Source organism: Equus caballus, chromosome 10 (assembly GCF_041296265.1).
Source record: "Equus caballus isolate H_3958 breed thoroughbred chromosome 10, TB-T2T, whole genome shotgun sequence".
Taxonomy (NCBI): domain Eukaryota; kingdom Metazoa; phylum Chordata; class Mammalia; order Perissodactyla; family Equidae; genus Equus; species Equus caballus.
This window is the reverse complement of record NC_091693.1, coordinates 83522174-83537039: the sequence shown is the minus strand read 5'-3', so window position 1 is coordinate 83537039 and position 14866 is coordinate 83522174. Positions and strand designations below refer to the sequence as shown.

Sequence of the window (14866 nt, the reverse complement as noted above, 5' to 3'; positions counted from 1 at the left end):
CAGTCTTCATCTCAACAGATGGAAAGGGTTTAAAATGAAGGCAGTAGCATCTAATTCAATAAAATGGAGACACTGTTGACTTTTAAGCTGTTGCTTCCAACAATGGCATAAATATAACTCCATCTGAGAGATTTAAAGATACAAATTCCTCTGTCGTTTTATTCTCTGATTAACAAACTACATTTGTGCTTGCCTACCTTCTTGATTTTATTCATATGGTGCCCCAAGGTTAAAATGATCTTTCCATTTCTGCCCTTTTCTTGTTCCATGTTTACCAAGGAAGCCTTAGCTGATCCCTTGGGGTCTAGCTCACTGTCTACCTTCACTGTTAAAGTCTTTCCTGATTGTGAACTTATAGTAGATAAAATATATAAAATCATCTTTTAAACTATTAGATACCATGCTTTTGATAATTATTGTCAATCCAGCCATGTGTTTATTTATGCATGTGTGCATCTGTTCATCTCTACAATCATTTATTTATCCATATGTCTTCTAGAAGGCACGGACATATTGTTAAGCTTTCTACAAGTCCTCACCACAGTTGATAAAGTGAATATTTATATTCACCACCCTGAGGCATGTGTCTAAGCAGATAAAACCGTAAATTCCATTTCAACTCCATGCTCCCCTGCTTCTGTAAATAAGCATTAGGCTTTATATAATACATTGTTCTCTGTTGACCTCATTTCGTATTCAGTTCCTTTTTCTTACAGCATTGAGTGTCTTTGTTAATTCTTTATGATCTCTCACAGTGGAATTAAATTTCCTCTCTTAAATTTGGAGATCAAGTTTTATAACTTTAATGTGCTTTAGTTTGAAAATTTAGCTACTGATTATTGTGTTGTTGTGTACCCAGTATATCTCAGAAAGTATGCTCTGTAATTATTTATTTACCAAATGATCTCTATGAGGCAGATGCTATGATTTTCATAGAAGGAAACAGTTAGAGAGTTTCCATGGCATGCTGAGGCTTGGCTTCAGTGACTAAGCTTTTGAAGCCAGAGTTTTTTCTGGATGACCATGTGGACTCCACTTGATCTGCCCTAAAGGTATATATGCATTTAATTTAGGTGGGAGTTTAATTGTCCTTGTATTGGAGCTACGGACAGCTTATTCAGGATAGCTTGGGATGTTATGTAAATCACATTCTGGTTTGCTGGGTCCAACATATACAATAGACGGAAATTTAATAGCACTCCTTCATCTTACCTAGGAGACTAAGGATTTAGTCAGGAATTTTTAAGATAATAGTTTTGAAATGCTAACTATGATAAAACCCATATTCTAGATGCTGCCTGTATTTTAGTTCTTAGGTCTTTTGGACTCTTATTGAATTATGTTTAATTGGGGTAAAATCATGTTTTGTAACAACTTTGGTTGTCATGTAACACAGCTCCATGCATACTAAAGGCCAAAAACTAGACAAGGACGCCCAAGTCAGGAGTTTGCTGGAGAAGGGAACACCTCTAGAGGAAGCTGAAGGACAGTAGAAGAAATGGTGATTTGAGATTGAGCAAGGAAACTGAAAGCCTAAGGCAGACACACACTTGTGCACAGTACACAAATAGGTGTTTAGAGTCCTGGCCCTGGATTGTCATGAAAAGGTTAAATTATGGCTATTGCTCTCCATTAAAAAAAATAAGGAAATAAAAAAAAAAGCTATAAATTTGAAAGATTTCTAAAACTTCATTTATCTAGAAAAGTATTCATCCACTGGAAATGACAATGAATGAAATACTGTAGTAAAATTGCATTTTACACATGGAAAAATCTTAGATAAGAAATGAATTTCCTAGCAGATGATAAGAAAAAAATCATCTGTGGAAACTGACCAGGTAAGAGTAGATTCTCTTGCCTGCCCAGATGAAGCCAGAGTGACTTGATGTGTAAAAAGTCATGTTCATCATTACTGATGCAATGCCTAAGGGGTCCCTCAGACTGTAATACCAACGAAAGAGGGGTGCGATCTGGGAGAGCTCCCTGATTCATTTACGGTAACACCTGGGAACCGACGACCTTATATTTTTTGAAAAATTTTATTTAATTCCTTTCTTTAAGCACATTTTTCAAAAGGTAAAGAGCTTTTCTCATGCTGAAATTGCACTGCCTTCTCTTAGCCAACGACCTGAACCACCCAGTCTATTAACTAAACAAAAATGACAGGAAACTTCATAAATATTTAAAGCTGCTGCTATGAATTAAACATTGGGATAAAGAACTAACTCCTTTCATTAAGCACGGTGTTCAAATAAATAAATAAATAAAGCTCATGACATATATTGCTAGGTAAATCAAATGTTTGAACTAATAATATTTCAGGTTTCTCTAAACATTTACCCTGTGTGATGCTTGGGTAAATAATTATATTACACGTATTTGGCTTATTAGACCAAAAGCAACTGATTGTAATGAAACATTTGGGACTCTTTTTTTTTTTTTTTTTTTTTTTTAAATAAGTGGTTGGTAAATAGAGTTGGTTCAGCCCTTCAGAAAACAAAGCAATTAGCAGAACTCTGGGGCCAGGCACGAAGAAAATGTGAAGAGTTTTGTGAGTTTAAAAGTAAAGCTGAGTACAAATCACAGGAAACTGGGGGAGCATCCAGCCAGTGGCCCTGCCCCTCACTGAGCCTGCTCTGTGCTTTTCTGCCTGTGGGGGTGTGTGTCTTCATTCGGCGATAGACTGGAACAGGGGACCTGCAGCGTGCAGGCCTAAGGTGCACCAGGGATACAGAGGTGATTAAGACACAGCTCCTCTCCCCGGGGAGCTCTCAGTCCTACATCCATAGCCATCAATAGCCTCCTGCTTGCTGTAGTGGACAGGGAAAATGGAGCAGAACAGAATGGTTACTGTGTTGAGGATTTAGGAGGTCTGAGTTTGCATCCTTTTTATGTCATTGGCTTTGTGGCCATATTTAAGTCTCTTAATGAGCCTCAGTTTCCCCACCTAGAATGTGCTGTAATGATTCTTACCCTTTTGGGACTTTTGTGGAATAGAATGAGAAACCACTCATCAAATATGAGTATTATCCTTGTCCTTTTTTCTTGCCTTGCAGTAATATTTAGGAGAAAAGGAAAACCATGAAATCTTGAAATTATTGAAAAAGCTCTTGAAAAGATGTAGTAATAATAGTTAACAGTTTTTGAGTGCTTACTGTGCCATTCGATCCTCACCGTAACCTTCTGAGGTCGGTTCTGTCGTTGTTCCCGTAGTACAGATGAAGTGGCTGAGGCACAGAAGGTGATGTAATTTGTGAAAGCTCATGTAGCTAGTAAGTGATGGACTCAGGATTTTCCACCTGCAGTCTGGCTCCATGTTCTCAACCCCTATGCAGTGCACCATGGAGGCCATTAACACTTATGCTGGAAATTCATTTAGGCTGCATGTTCGATGTCTATTACTTTTTCTCCTAAGGAAAAAAGTGTATTACAAAAATTAAGAAAGACCTCTTTTCTCCTCTAGTAGACTTGAAGGTTCTTTCTTGGAGTTGAGTTTGCTTCAGAGGAAGTAGCTGCTCAGTTAGCAAAGGTTACAGGTTTTCGGATTTGCTCCAGGACAGCGATTCACAAACATTTTGGTCCTCTAACCCCTTTAGGCTCTTAAAAATTGAGGACCTCGAAAAGCTCTTGTTTTATTAGTGAGGAGCGATGTTGGTGTTGAGTAGAAAAACTACTATGGCTTCCAGGGCTTTGACGAAACCTCAGATAGAAGCACTTTTATGTTGTTGGAGCAATCGTTGTCTTCTTGGGGGTTGCGGTTGTCTACAAGCTTGCTGTGGCTGAACCAAGAAAGAGGACATATGCAGATTTCTACAGAAATTAGGATTCTATGAAAGATTTTGAGGAGATGAAGAGGGCTGGTACAGGGTGATCTTGGAATGTAAAGAATTTCTTTACATTGATTTCCATGGAAGTTTGTCACTGACCTGTATTCCTGAACTGTGAAACATGAATACATGGACTAAGGAATGGTTTCTCTTAATAAATAAACAATTAACAAATACTTTGGAGAGAAACAACAACTTTTGTTTATACCAGTTCTACATATGGATACTTACCATATTAGAAATTAAAATAGAAAAATCTTAAAAATCTTAATTCATTCAAAATACAATATTGCCGTTAATAAAAGTAACATTTTTATGAAAAATAGCCATATTTTGTAAAACAAAAATTATGAAAAAATGTGACCTGGTTTCACATTTTAGCAACTTTAGTAGAAGTCAGCTGAAATCTCATATCTACTGCATTCAGTCTGTTCTAATAGTATGTCTTGTATCTCTAGAGAACTCTACTATACAATCATGAGAGAATGAGAGTGAAGAAAGCAAATAATGTCTAGTATTAATTATTAAAATCATTTTGACCTTTTGGACTCCTTGAAAGGGTGTTGGGTACCCCCCCAGGGTTCCCTGGAACCACACTTTGAGAACTGCTGCTTTAGGACATATCTTTTGCAATAGTTTTTAGACTATGAAGTGTTAGTAATATGGGGCAAAAATGAGTAAAGCAAAGAGAATCAGTTGAACATCCTCGGCCATTAAGTTAAATGAAGAAGTCAAGGGTAAACCCAAAAGATACAACCTTGATATGATTTTTACCAAGCTGTTAGAGAGTAATTATTGTTTTAGTAATCCATAAATACAGTGGGACTGTAATTTGTATTAAATATGTTAGAGAAATTCTTATTTCTACCTTGTGGTTTGTTTTCTTATATTTAATGTATTTACTATTAAAAGAGGCTGAATAGGTAGTAGATAATATTTGAGAAAAGGAAAGAAACACCACCACCACCACTTATTTGCCTGTGATGATAGTATCTCTAAGTCTCAGTTTATCTATTCAGTGGTGAAAGTAATAATCATAGCAACCACATAGAAGTGCTTGGAAAGTGCCAGGCAGTTAAACCTCACAATAGTCCTCTGAATAACATGGCTTTCTCCTCCTCCCTCCTCACCCCTCCCCTTCCTTTTCCCCTCCCCATCCCCCCCCCTTCCCTTCGCTCCTTCCCAATCTGGTGGGCATACAATATGTAATATACTATAATATTCTAAGCACTTACTCATAGCTGCTATTCCTTTTTCTCTTCCTTTTCTTCCACTTCCCCTCCCTGTTCCTCCTCTTCATAGTTTGTGCTTGACTTCTAATCTTCCCTGGTTCTTGAAGCTCCCTTCAGTAGAGTTCTTTTTCTCCTTTGGGCTTACTGTCTCCTTTGTCCTCTTTGCCTCTGGTATTACTACTCCTAGTACATGGGCTGGTTCCACTGTCTGTCAGTCTTCAGATATTGACCCTTGAACTCCCCACAGGTTTGGGGATCATCCTGCTGGCAGGTTTGCTCTTCATTCTGACTGGGGAAATTATCTGCCATAACTTTCATTGTCACTACTCTGAATATAACTTCTTTCTATGGTTAAAATTTGTCTTCTTTCATTAAAAAGAGGGTTTTACTCTTTTACTGTACTGATGATGTTTATTTTAGAATTTCAGATTGCCAAAAGACAAAACAGGCACCACGAGGATTGGTGACTTAGCATGCCAGGACATGAAGAAAGTTTGCTATTTAGCCCTAATTGAGCTGACTGCCCTTTATGATGTATTGGGTGTTGAACTGAAACAACAAAAAGCTGTGAAAATCAAAACAAAAGGTAATTTTGAAATTAAAATAGTCAGATTTACTTCTAAAGTAGCAAGGCTGAGTTTTTTAGGAGTTTTCTTGTCGGGAAGGGAAACACCTACAAGATAAACCAACAGTTGAATACATCTGAAGTTCAAATTCTTAAACATTGCCTTTGAAAATCTCCTAACTTCAAAAACGTTTTAAAAATGTAGTCTCCTAGACTATAGAAAATAAAGGCATAACCAAATATTTAATTACCATAGAAGGAAATTTCAGATCAAGGAATCTTAACTCATCTGATCTCTCCTTTGAAAGCTGTATATTTAAACAATACATTTGGTGCATGTATTTATTTATGTCCAAAATCAGATCTTGAAAATTAGCTTTAGGATGGTTGATCCTGCTGGATTACTTTTGCTTAATCTTTTGATGAGAAATACATAGGCTAGTTAGTAGTCTGTCCCTGTGTTCATTAACATTCTGCTTTTAACTGCTGTATTTTGCTAAAACATTTTTCACTGTATTAAGAAAATAGTGCCATTGTGGTACATAATACCTCCCACTTGTATTCATTGTGAGTGTATGTAGTTTTTCTTTTGTAAGCAGCTTGCTTTATCCATTGTTCTTTATAATATGATAGAGAACAGACACCTTCTCAGTTTTTGTTTTTCCAAGATTTTATTGGTCTGGAAATCCAGGTAATTCTCTGTTGACAAAGCTTTACTCTTTAGGAATCTCTGACCTCTTGTTTAACTTCAAAGCTATCTCCTAAAGAGAAACCAAGAATGAGGATTGTTGAGTTGCTATGGTAACATTAGCAAAGACAGGTGTTCACCTGATTTAAGTTTTAGAGGCAATTTCTCTATAGGACTGAAGTGTACCTTCCCTTCAGGTTCTCTCTCATGTGCTGGGCCCCAAAAGACCTCATTCTGTATGCATTTCCTTTGAGTATTTTAGCATAAGGCTTGAGATGGTGAATTTCTGAGTTAAACAGTGCTTCTGGTTTTCCACAAGTCCATTATGGATAATGAAGACTTCAGATGCTTTTTCAAAATCTCATTACAAAGCCTTCTCCAAATATAAAATAGACATATAATTTCAATAGCTGTGACTCAGTGCTCAAGACTTTTAAAGTGGCTTAAGAGGTTTTTTTACATTATGCTGTAGAATGCATTTTAGTAGAGAGAAATATTAAGCCATTCCCGTTGAGTATCACTATTAATAGAATAGATTTTCTTTCCATCTTTTTTATATTTTTGTATCTAATCAAAGATATTTATCTCATAAACTAGACTCTTGACATTCTTGAAGATTACATTTTTTTTCTTAATTCCTAAACTAAAAGTAATTTACTAGGTTACTGGCATTCTCTTGAATGGCATCTCTATTGAGTTTCACAGTTTACAATGTCTGTCCTCATACCACAGGATATTTCCCCTTTCTGTGTTTACAAATGATTTATATCTCCCCTGGTGATGTGTATTACACTCCTGTGCTAACTACTCATTCAATAATGGGGGTGGAGTGGGAGGAGCTGGGTAGAAGTTATGCTCATACCAGATTGAAGACATATGATTTTAATTTAGAAAAATTACAAATTATTGCCTGTCATTTCTCCTGGAGTTCTTCCCGAATATATAAAACTACCAATTTAAATTCAAGAATACCATGTATCTACTCTATTTTCTAAAGAAAAACATTTGTAGAACAATATCATAATGTTGGCCGATTTCTCAAAAAGCAAACATTTCTATTTTGCTGTATTGTAGAATGTGAAATGTCAATTAACTATGGAAGAGATGAGTGATATTTGCTTTAAGCCAGAACTTTTCATTGTATTACATTGAGTAAATTATTTGTCTATTTCACATACCCCCACAGCACTATTTCTCTTATGTAGCAGTTTACACTTTTCTAATTATTTTGGTGATTATTTGCAATCATTTGTTTAGCTGTCTTTCCTTGCTAGTTTGCTCTGTGAGGCAGGACCAGCATTTTCCTAGTGGGATGTGTATGCCTAATGGCAAGACAGTGTAATTCATTCAGTATGTGCTCAATAAATAGTTGTCTGATTGAATGACAATATCAGAAATCTGATGCTGTAACATTTTTACATTAATATTTTATAGATTCATGAAAGTGAAGAAATTTTATTTTTTTCTTGCAGATTCTGGCCTTTTTGGTGTTCCCTTGACAGTATTGTTAGAACAAGATCAGAGGAAAGTATCAGGAACTCGAATACCCTTGATATTTCAAAAAGTGAGTAGACGTGGATGAGTTTGCAGAGGGAGAACATACTTGTGCTAATAGTGGATTTTTTTGCATTCATACTATTATAATATAGTTTTCCAATTAGTAGGGTCTTCTATTTTGTTCTTTGGTTTTCTGTTCAGGAAACAAATTTGTTCCAAGGGCTCATAATTTTTATTTCATGGTAGTGGTTTCTGTGTTATTTCTGTAACTGTGATTACCTGGCATCCTTTTCCTGTCTTCTATTAGCTGGCTGTGTATAATTGAGATTTCAATTCTATAACACATAGGAGTGGGAACTGCTTATAAATTTCGAGGGAGTTGAATCCTCATGAATATTTCATGCCTGTATGTTTTTCCCAAGCTTTTGTATTTACAGTAAGGATGTCCAATTTAATTTACCAGTGCCTACTTCCAAAGTAGGCAAAAAAACCGTAAAGTAGAATTAGAAAATGATTGCTAAACTATCAAGTCTCTTGTGTAGTCAACACTCAATTATTCATAAGGGGATTATCTATGGCAATATAAAAATTTCCGTCTAACCTCTGAGCTATCATTGTTCAGAAACATAGATTACGTTTGATAAAGCTGGGGAATGCAGAGCAAGCCAGGCGGGTCAGATCAGGTACGGACTACCCAAGCTGTAGATATTTTGCAGCAGCCCAGGCATACCACGGTTTCTGCAGGTTCTGGGGGGACTAAGAGTAGCAAGGGGAACTTTCACAGTTGATTGGCTCAACAAACTCATCCAATACTAAAGCTCAATCTACTTGTCACTAATTCTTCTGCTATTCCAAAACAGTCCTTTACCTGTCTTACCTACTAACCTCTGATTCCTTTATTCCTCATGTTCACCGTTACCTCCAAACCCGCATCTCAGTGTTTCTGCTGAAGAACTTCGTTCTACAAAGTTTGTCCTACTCATCAGCCTCTGCCAGCCATTCCTGTAGAACCTGTATCTGTGTGGATAATTGTCAACAGTGCCTTTGATTAACAGAGGGATGCTCACAGATGTAGGCCATACATGTACATTCAAGTTCTTTTAATATCGATAAAAGGTGTGAGTTACTATGAACAGATGATTGTACAAAGCAGAGATCTCAGCAGCAGCCTTTCCAAGTGTATTTGAGTTCTCCAGAGAAACCAAACCAGTGGGATATATATATATATATATAGAGAGAGAGAGAGAGAGAGAGAGAGAGAGAGAGAGAGAGATTTATTTTAAAGAATTGGCTTATGTGATTGTGGGGGCTGGCAAGTCTGAAATATGTAGAACAGGCCAGCAGGCTGGAAACTTGGGCAAGAGTTGATCTTGCCGTGATGAGTCCAAAATCTGTAGGTTGGAAACTGCGGCAGGGTTTCTATGTTACTGTCTTGAGGCAGAATTGCTTCTTCTTTGGGGAATCTCATTCTTTGCTTTTGTGACAACCTTCAACTGACTGGATGAGGCCCACCCACATAATGGAGAGTAATCCGTTTTACTCAAAGCCTACTGATTTAAATCATATCAAAATATATAGATGTTAATCAAATCTAAAATAGACCTTCATAGCAACAGCTAGACTGGTGTTTGATCAAACGATTGGACACTATAGCATAGCCAAGTTGACACATCAAATTCACCATCGCACCAGCCAAGTGTAAGCTTTTTTCTCCACAAAGGTTCAAGGATGCCTCCTGATCAGGCTCAGGATTGCATCCAGGTCCTTGTCATTTTCTCTTGAAATTGTTTTCTTACTTATTTATTTAGTTAGTTATTTTACATTTTTGGTCTCTTCAACATTCTGGAGGCTTGGAGCGCCCACCAGTTTTGAAGTCACCAGATAACAGCCTTAATTTTTTTGGTTCATACAAAAAGTAAAAGGAAATAAAAAGTGTTTACTATTCGATAACACTCATCTGTTTGCATCCCCTCTGAATTATAAGCAAAAAATCACAGTGATCTATCATGAAAAATATTTTTTTGATTTATCAGTTGACAACTCAAGTGAGTATTTCCTCAATTTTGTAGAAAGGAAAAAATTGGAAACCACTGATTTGCAAAAAGTTTCATTACCAGTCTTTAGAGAGTTATACTTTCTCAGTTATGGAGAAATATACCCAAAAAGGGCTTGAGCAAAGCTTATCTAGTATCTGTGAATTGTATCTGTTGTGTTTTTTTCCCCATTCAGAGGCACATTTTTTAAAACATATTCTCAGAAGGGGTTGGAGAAATAGAAATAGTCTTAATTTTTATCTGTAAAAATTCTGCCAAATTAGCAAATCCTGTTCTCACTGTCAAACTAATCAGCCAAATCAAAGATACTTTGTGTCAAAGAATTCTGAATTCATTTTCAATTTGTTTTTAATTCATAAATTCATATAGGTATACAATATCTATTTTGGGAAATGCTGTGAACATTTCTGATAAATGACACAGTGTACCTTGTAAGATAAATTACTAAAAGCAGCGTGATTAAAATATATAGAACAGTATAGATATTTTCCATTTTTAAGTCTTGAAAATAAAAGGAGAGCTGCAAAGTATTATTTATATGTTAATAATGCAATATAATGTGGTAGCTAAAAATGTTATTTTCAAAGTGAGAAATAAGAAAACACATGGCGTTCCTTCAGACAATAGATATTCACACCTCTATTGAATGCTAGAATTCAGCATTAGAGAATAATAAAAAGAACACAAATATAAAAGTTCAGAAATTATTCTCATTCAGTTATTTAGAAATCATCGATTTTTCCTGTATATTTATTGAAAGCAAAAGGCATATGCTGCTAAAAACTAATTTGCTATCCAACAGTCAGCATATAATTTTATTTTTTAATAGAACATTTTAAACATTTTATAAGATGAAATAAAATGAAAATTACTTGTACATTGAATAAATTTTGTGTAGTTTTATTTGATAAATTTGGTTTTGAATACTTTATTGAATAACGCCCATCTAATCTAAAATAATTTGTGTGAATTTTTTTGCTGTGGGTTTTTATCCATTGTAACTTGAAAAATTGTGGTCTTGGGAAATGTTCCAGCTGAATTTAATAAAATCATGTACTACTTTGGTCAAAGATGCTTCTCTTTTCAGCTAATAATAAATCCTTGGGAGAATTTTGAGACTACTCTTTGCTTTATTCTTATCTGGCTCCCTCAAGATCAGTCCATTCTTTGACTATAATTCAGGGATAGAAGAGGTGAGGTTCTGAAGGAAAATTCCCGTCTCTTCTAGTGTCTATTTCAGAACATCTAGACAGAGGTCAAAAGATCTCGTTTACAATGCCATGCTTTGCTCCTAACAGACACTTTTATAAGCAAAAGAAAAACTTTATGTAGTTTATAGAGTCTTGATAAATCGTTAAAGGAGGTTGCACTGAAAAAAAATTAAAATTTTACATTCTCTTCGCACTCCGGAAGATTTTATGCCTTAGGGTGTGCAGAGTATTATAGTAAGTTTGGGGATGAGTAAAGAGTAGATCTGTCTTTTACAAAGTAGGAGAAAGCTATTGTGAACAGAGTGGAGGGAGCGGGTAGGAAGGAAAACCTACAAGATGCTAGTAAATGCCTTATATTTAACCTGAGGACATGGAAATTGGTTTCCTTAAAATAGTAGAGTACCCCTATAAAGCCTTTGTGTACTTACCCAGGGAATGCACATTCCAACTGGAAGATCAGTCTGCCAAGAAACTAACCAATCTTTTATCATCTTCCCAGCCTCCAATAGTATGTCATTGTAATTCCTCCATTTGCCTTGTTCTTGTGAGTTCTGCCTTATTAAAAAAAAACACAAAACTTTGTTATTTTAATGGGGTTCTGGAGATAGAGAGATCTGTATGCATTAATTGGGCATCAGGAATGATTTAGAAAGTCCTATGTAAGAATTGTTTTTTATTTAAGTTCACCACCCAAAGCTTTAAAGGCTTAAAAATGGATATTTGCAAGCAGTTTTTTTTTCCCTTCATCTCATAAATAATTCTTTCTTTGAACAAGCTAAAAATAAGATGTAAATGTGCAAATACTAGAATTTCATGAGATTTATTTGATTGTAGAATGTATGTTTCTGGAAAAGCAGATGAAATGGATGGTATTAGTTGCTTTTAAACAATGAACATCTTCAGTCCATGTTTGTTTGGTTTATCACAGCTGTTGTGTGAAATTATACACTTCTGTTGCAAAGGAGAATAAGACCCAACTTCTGCTAAATGATAACTGAAGTTTTGAGACTTACTGGTTTAAAGGAAGTGATAGTGTGATAGCATTCAAAACTTCACGAAATCCAGTTTACTCGTCATTGTCATCAGTTTTCATTTACTTATATGTGAAACAGATGTCAAATTTGGAATTGTACCTGTTAAGAATACCAAAATCAGAATGTTCTGTTTCTACACAGCTGATTTCTCGAATCGAAGAGGGAGGTTTGGAAACGGAAGGCCTCTTAAGAATACCTGGAGCTGCCACTAGGATCAAGGTAATCTTGGTTCTACTAATGTAAAACTTTATTGTTTAACCATATTTTTGCATTTTAAAAGCTTGCTTGTCCTCCTCACCCCTTCTTCCCATTGGTAGGAAAGTAGATAAAATATAACAATAAAAACCTCTTAACATGCAGTTTATGTTTAGTTTTTCTACATTCTCTTCTGATTTTTGTGAAGTTTTGATTTTTTCAAAATCACTGTATTACCTGCAATAATACTATGGTAAATAAAGAGGCAAATGATTTTAATCCCTCTACGTGCGATAAAACAGGAGCAAAAGTAAACAAGCAAAAGACAAGAGTAGTTCCATCCTGATGAAAAGAGAACACAATGAGTCAAAATAGTAGTAGGGAGCTGGGGAGACATTTAGTCAGCATGAGTAATAGCACTTGAGTTAAAAAAAAAAAAAAAGGCAAAGTGATAAATTCCACCGGGTGAGCAGAGTGGGTGACTTGATATCAGTCCCCATACGTTATTGGTCTTAGTGAGCCGGCAAAGTGAGACTGTCTCAGCCACGTGCCTGAATTTGCACTTGTCCGTCTCACTGGATCCAACGTAATCTGAGTCTGGCTTGTGATAGAGGCAAGTTGATCCCCAGATTCCCCAGTTGGAGCCCCCCACCCCCTTCCTTTCTTTTCTCTCAAGATAGCATTTTCTTCCCACTATCCTAGGATGCTGTGTATCCTCTTCCTTTCTGTCTGTCACCCAGCTCCTGCTCTGGGGAATAAGGCATCTGATGAATGCATGGCAAAGGTGGAATTACCCTACAGGTGATGCAGAAGCCATATGTCTCCCAGAGGATTTGCATTTTACAGGGGCCTCCTACTTGGAATTGTGGCTCTGTCTGGGAAATTTATCTCGGGAATGTTTTTGGTTAGCAGTCGTTAGCTATCTCCTTTACCCCATCCTCTAAATTCAGCTTTAGCTCTACACTGAGACAACACAAGTCCCTGTCCAGGTCCAATATATTGTCTTCCTGAATTTGCAAATCCACGAGAAAATAGGATAGAGTGAAGAGATGTTCTCTCTTCATCTCCTTAAGAGTTCTTTTACATGAAGTCTTAGAGCTGAATCAGGAAAGAATGACTCCTGGCGGGCACTCACTCTCCTCACCTGTGACTGTGCCCGTGCCCCGCCAGCACTGGGATTGCTATTCATACATTCCACAGTTCGCATCACCTGCTTATTTTGATAAGCTTCCTCAATTTAGGACACAAGTTTCGGCCTATTTAGCTCTTACTACACGGTGATCTCAGTTTATTCAGATTCGAGTAACTGGATATAACCTGCTCACAAATTTCATTCAGCCTGTGTCCCCTGGGTTTGGAGTCTGGTGCACAGAGGTGGCCAAAACTTACAAGCGTGATAGGTTGCCATTGTGTCACTTCCTTTGCTAGCACCTGCAGCAGTTTCACCACCAGTCAATCACTGGCATTGTGTGTGATTCTGAGATAACTTCTGTTGAGAAGTACATGCTCTTACAAAGAAAGAATCCCTCAGAAACAGGCAACTGACTTCACATTGCCCATATCAGCAAGAGTACTGCTTCTCAGTTCACCGGTAACAGCACTGATTAGCAGGATGTGATGGCCAGCTCACAAGAGTCATAAACACGTTCACTTTAGTAAGAATAGTGAGTATAATGCACGTTTTACATTTTGACTGGATAGCTGGCAGAGGATGAGTCCAACTAAATGTAATTTCTAAGAAGGTCAATTCAGTGGAGTCAGCTGGCTCGACTCTTCAACCCAGCCTGCAGTCACATGCCAAATTATGCAGCCGCTGGGCCATTATAAATAATTTAAAGATAATATGCAAAACTTCTGGTTGTCTTCTCTTCCCCTGCCCCACCAAATTTCTTATATTCCTCTCTCCCTCTCTGTCCTCTTTCCCTCTTTCTCACCTGTATCTATTTCACCAGTTACAAAAATAATTAGGGTAGAGGATGGTGTTGTGTTGGGAGAAGAACGCATAATAAATTCACCTTCCACACAAAGAATGTTCTTTGGGAGAGCAGTTTCAAATAATAGAAGGAAGTGACAGAAACTTGGAAGGATTTCTAACATAGTAGGATTTATGCCACAGTGAAAAACCATGTAGAAAATAGTAATTTTGAAACTAAATTGATTTATTACTAATAATTTCTCTGGCAAATTTTGTAGAGTCCTTGAGGTAAATGAACTAGGTATTTCTAATTCGACATGGACTCACGCTGTTTTCTGCAGCTGGCAGCCGGGCGCCTGTGTCACTTATGGCCTGTGCTTTTAAGACGGGTGTATTGATGTATTTTCATGCCTCATTTGCTGTCGAATTTGGTTTTCCATTTCCCAGAGGTGACTAATCAGACGTAGCCTTCTGCTTTAGGCCCAGAGATTGATTATGTATTTTGTTATGTAATGTACTTCTAAATAATATAAAACATAAAACTTGTTTATTTTAGTGGTTTTTTTAATTTAATGAAAACTTACAGGAGCTAAGGAAGGCCCCTAAATGGAAAGACTATTTTAGCTAATCTTTTAATTAAAACTTTAC

At 36.6% G+C, this 14866-nt stretch overlaps 1 protein-coding gene across 8 annotated transcripts in view; it reads left to right on the top strand.

The window, feature by feature from the left end:
• ARHGAP18 (Rho GTPase activating protein 18) overlaps positions 1-14866 on the top strand; it is a 171741-nt gene that overhangs the window by 130112 nt on the left and 26763 nt on the right. For all 8 annotated transcript variants that reach the window (XM_005596918.4, XM_070223766.1, XM_070223769.1 and 5 more), the window contains 3 exons: positions 5480-5645; positions 7785-7876; positions 12250-12327. In XM_005596918.4, the coding sequence (XP_005596975.1) occupies positions 5480-5645; positions 7785-7876; positions 12250-12327 (336 nt within the window). The remainder of the gene's footprint in view (positions 1-5479; positions 5646-7784; positions 7877-12249; positions 12328-14866) is intronic.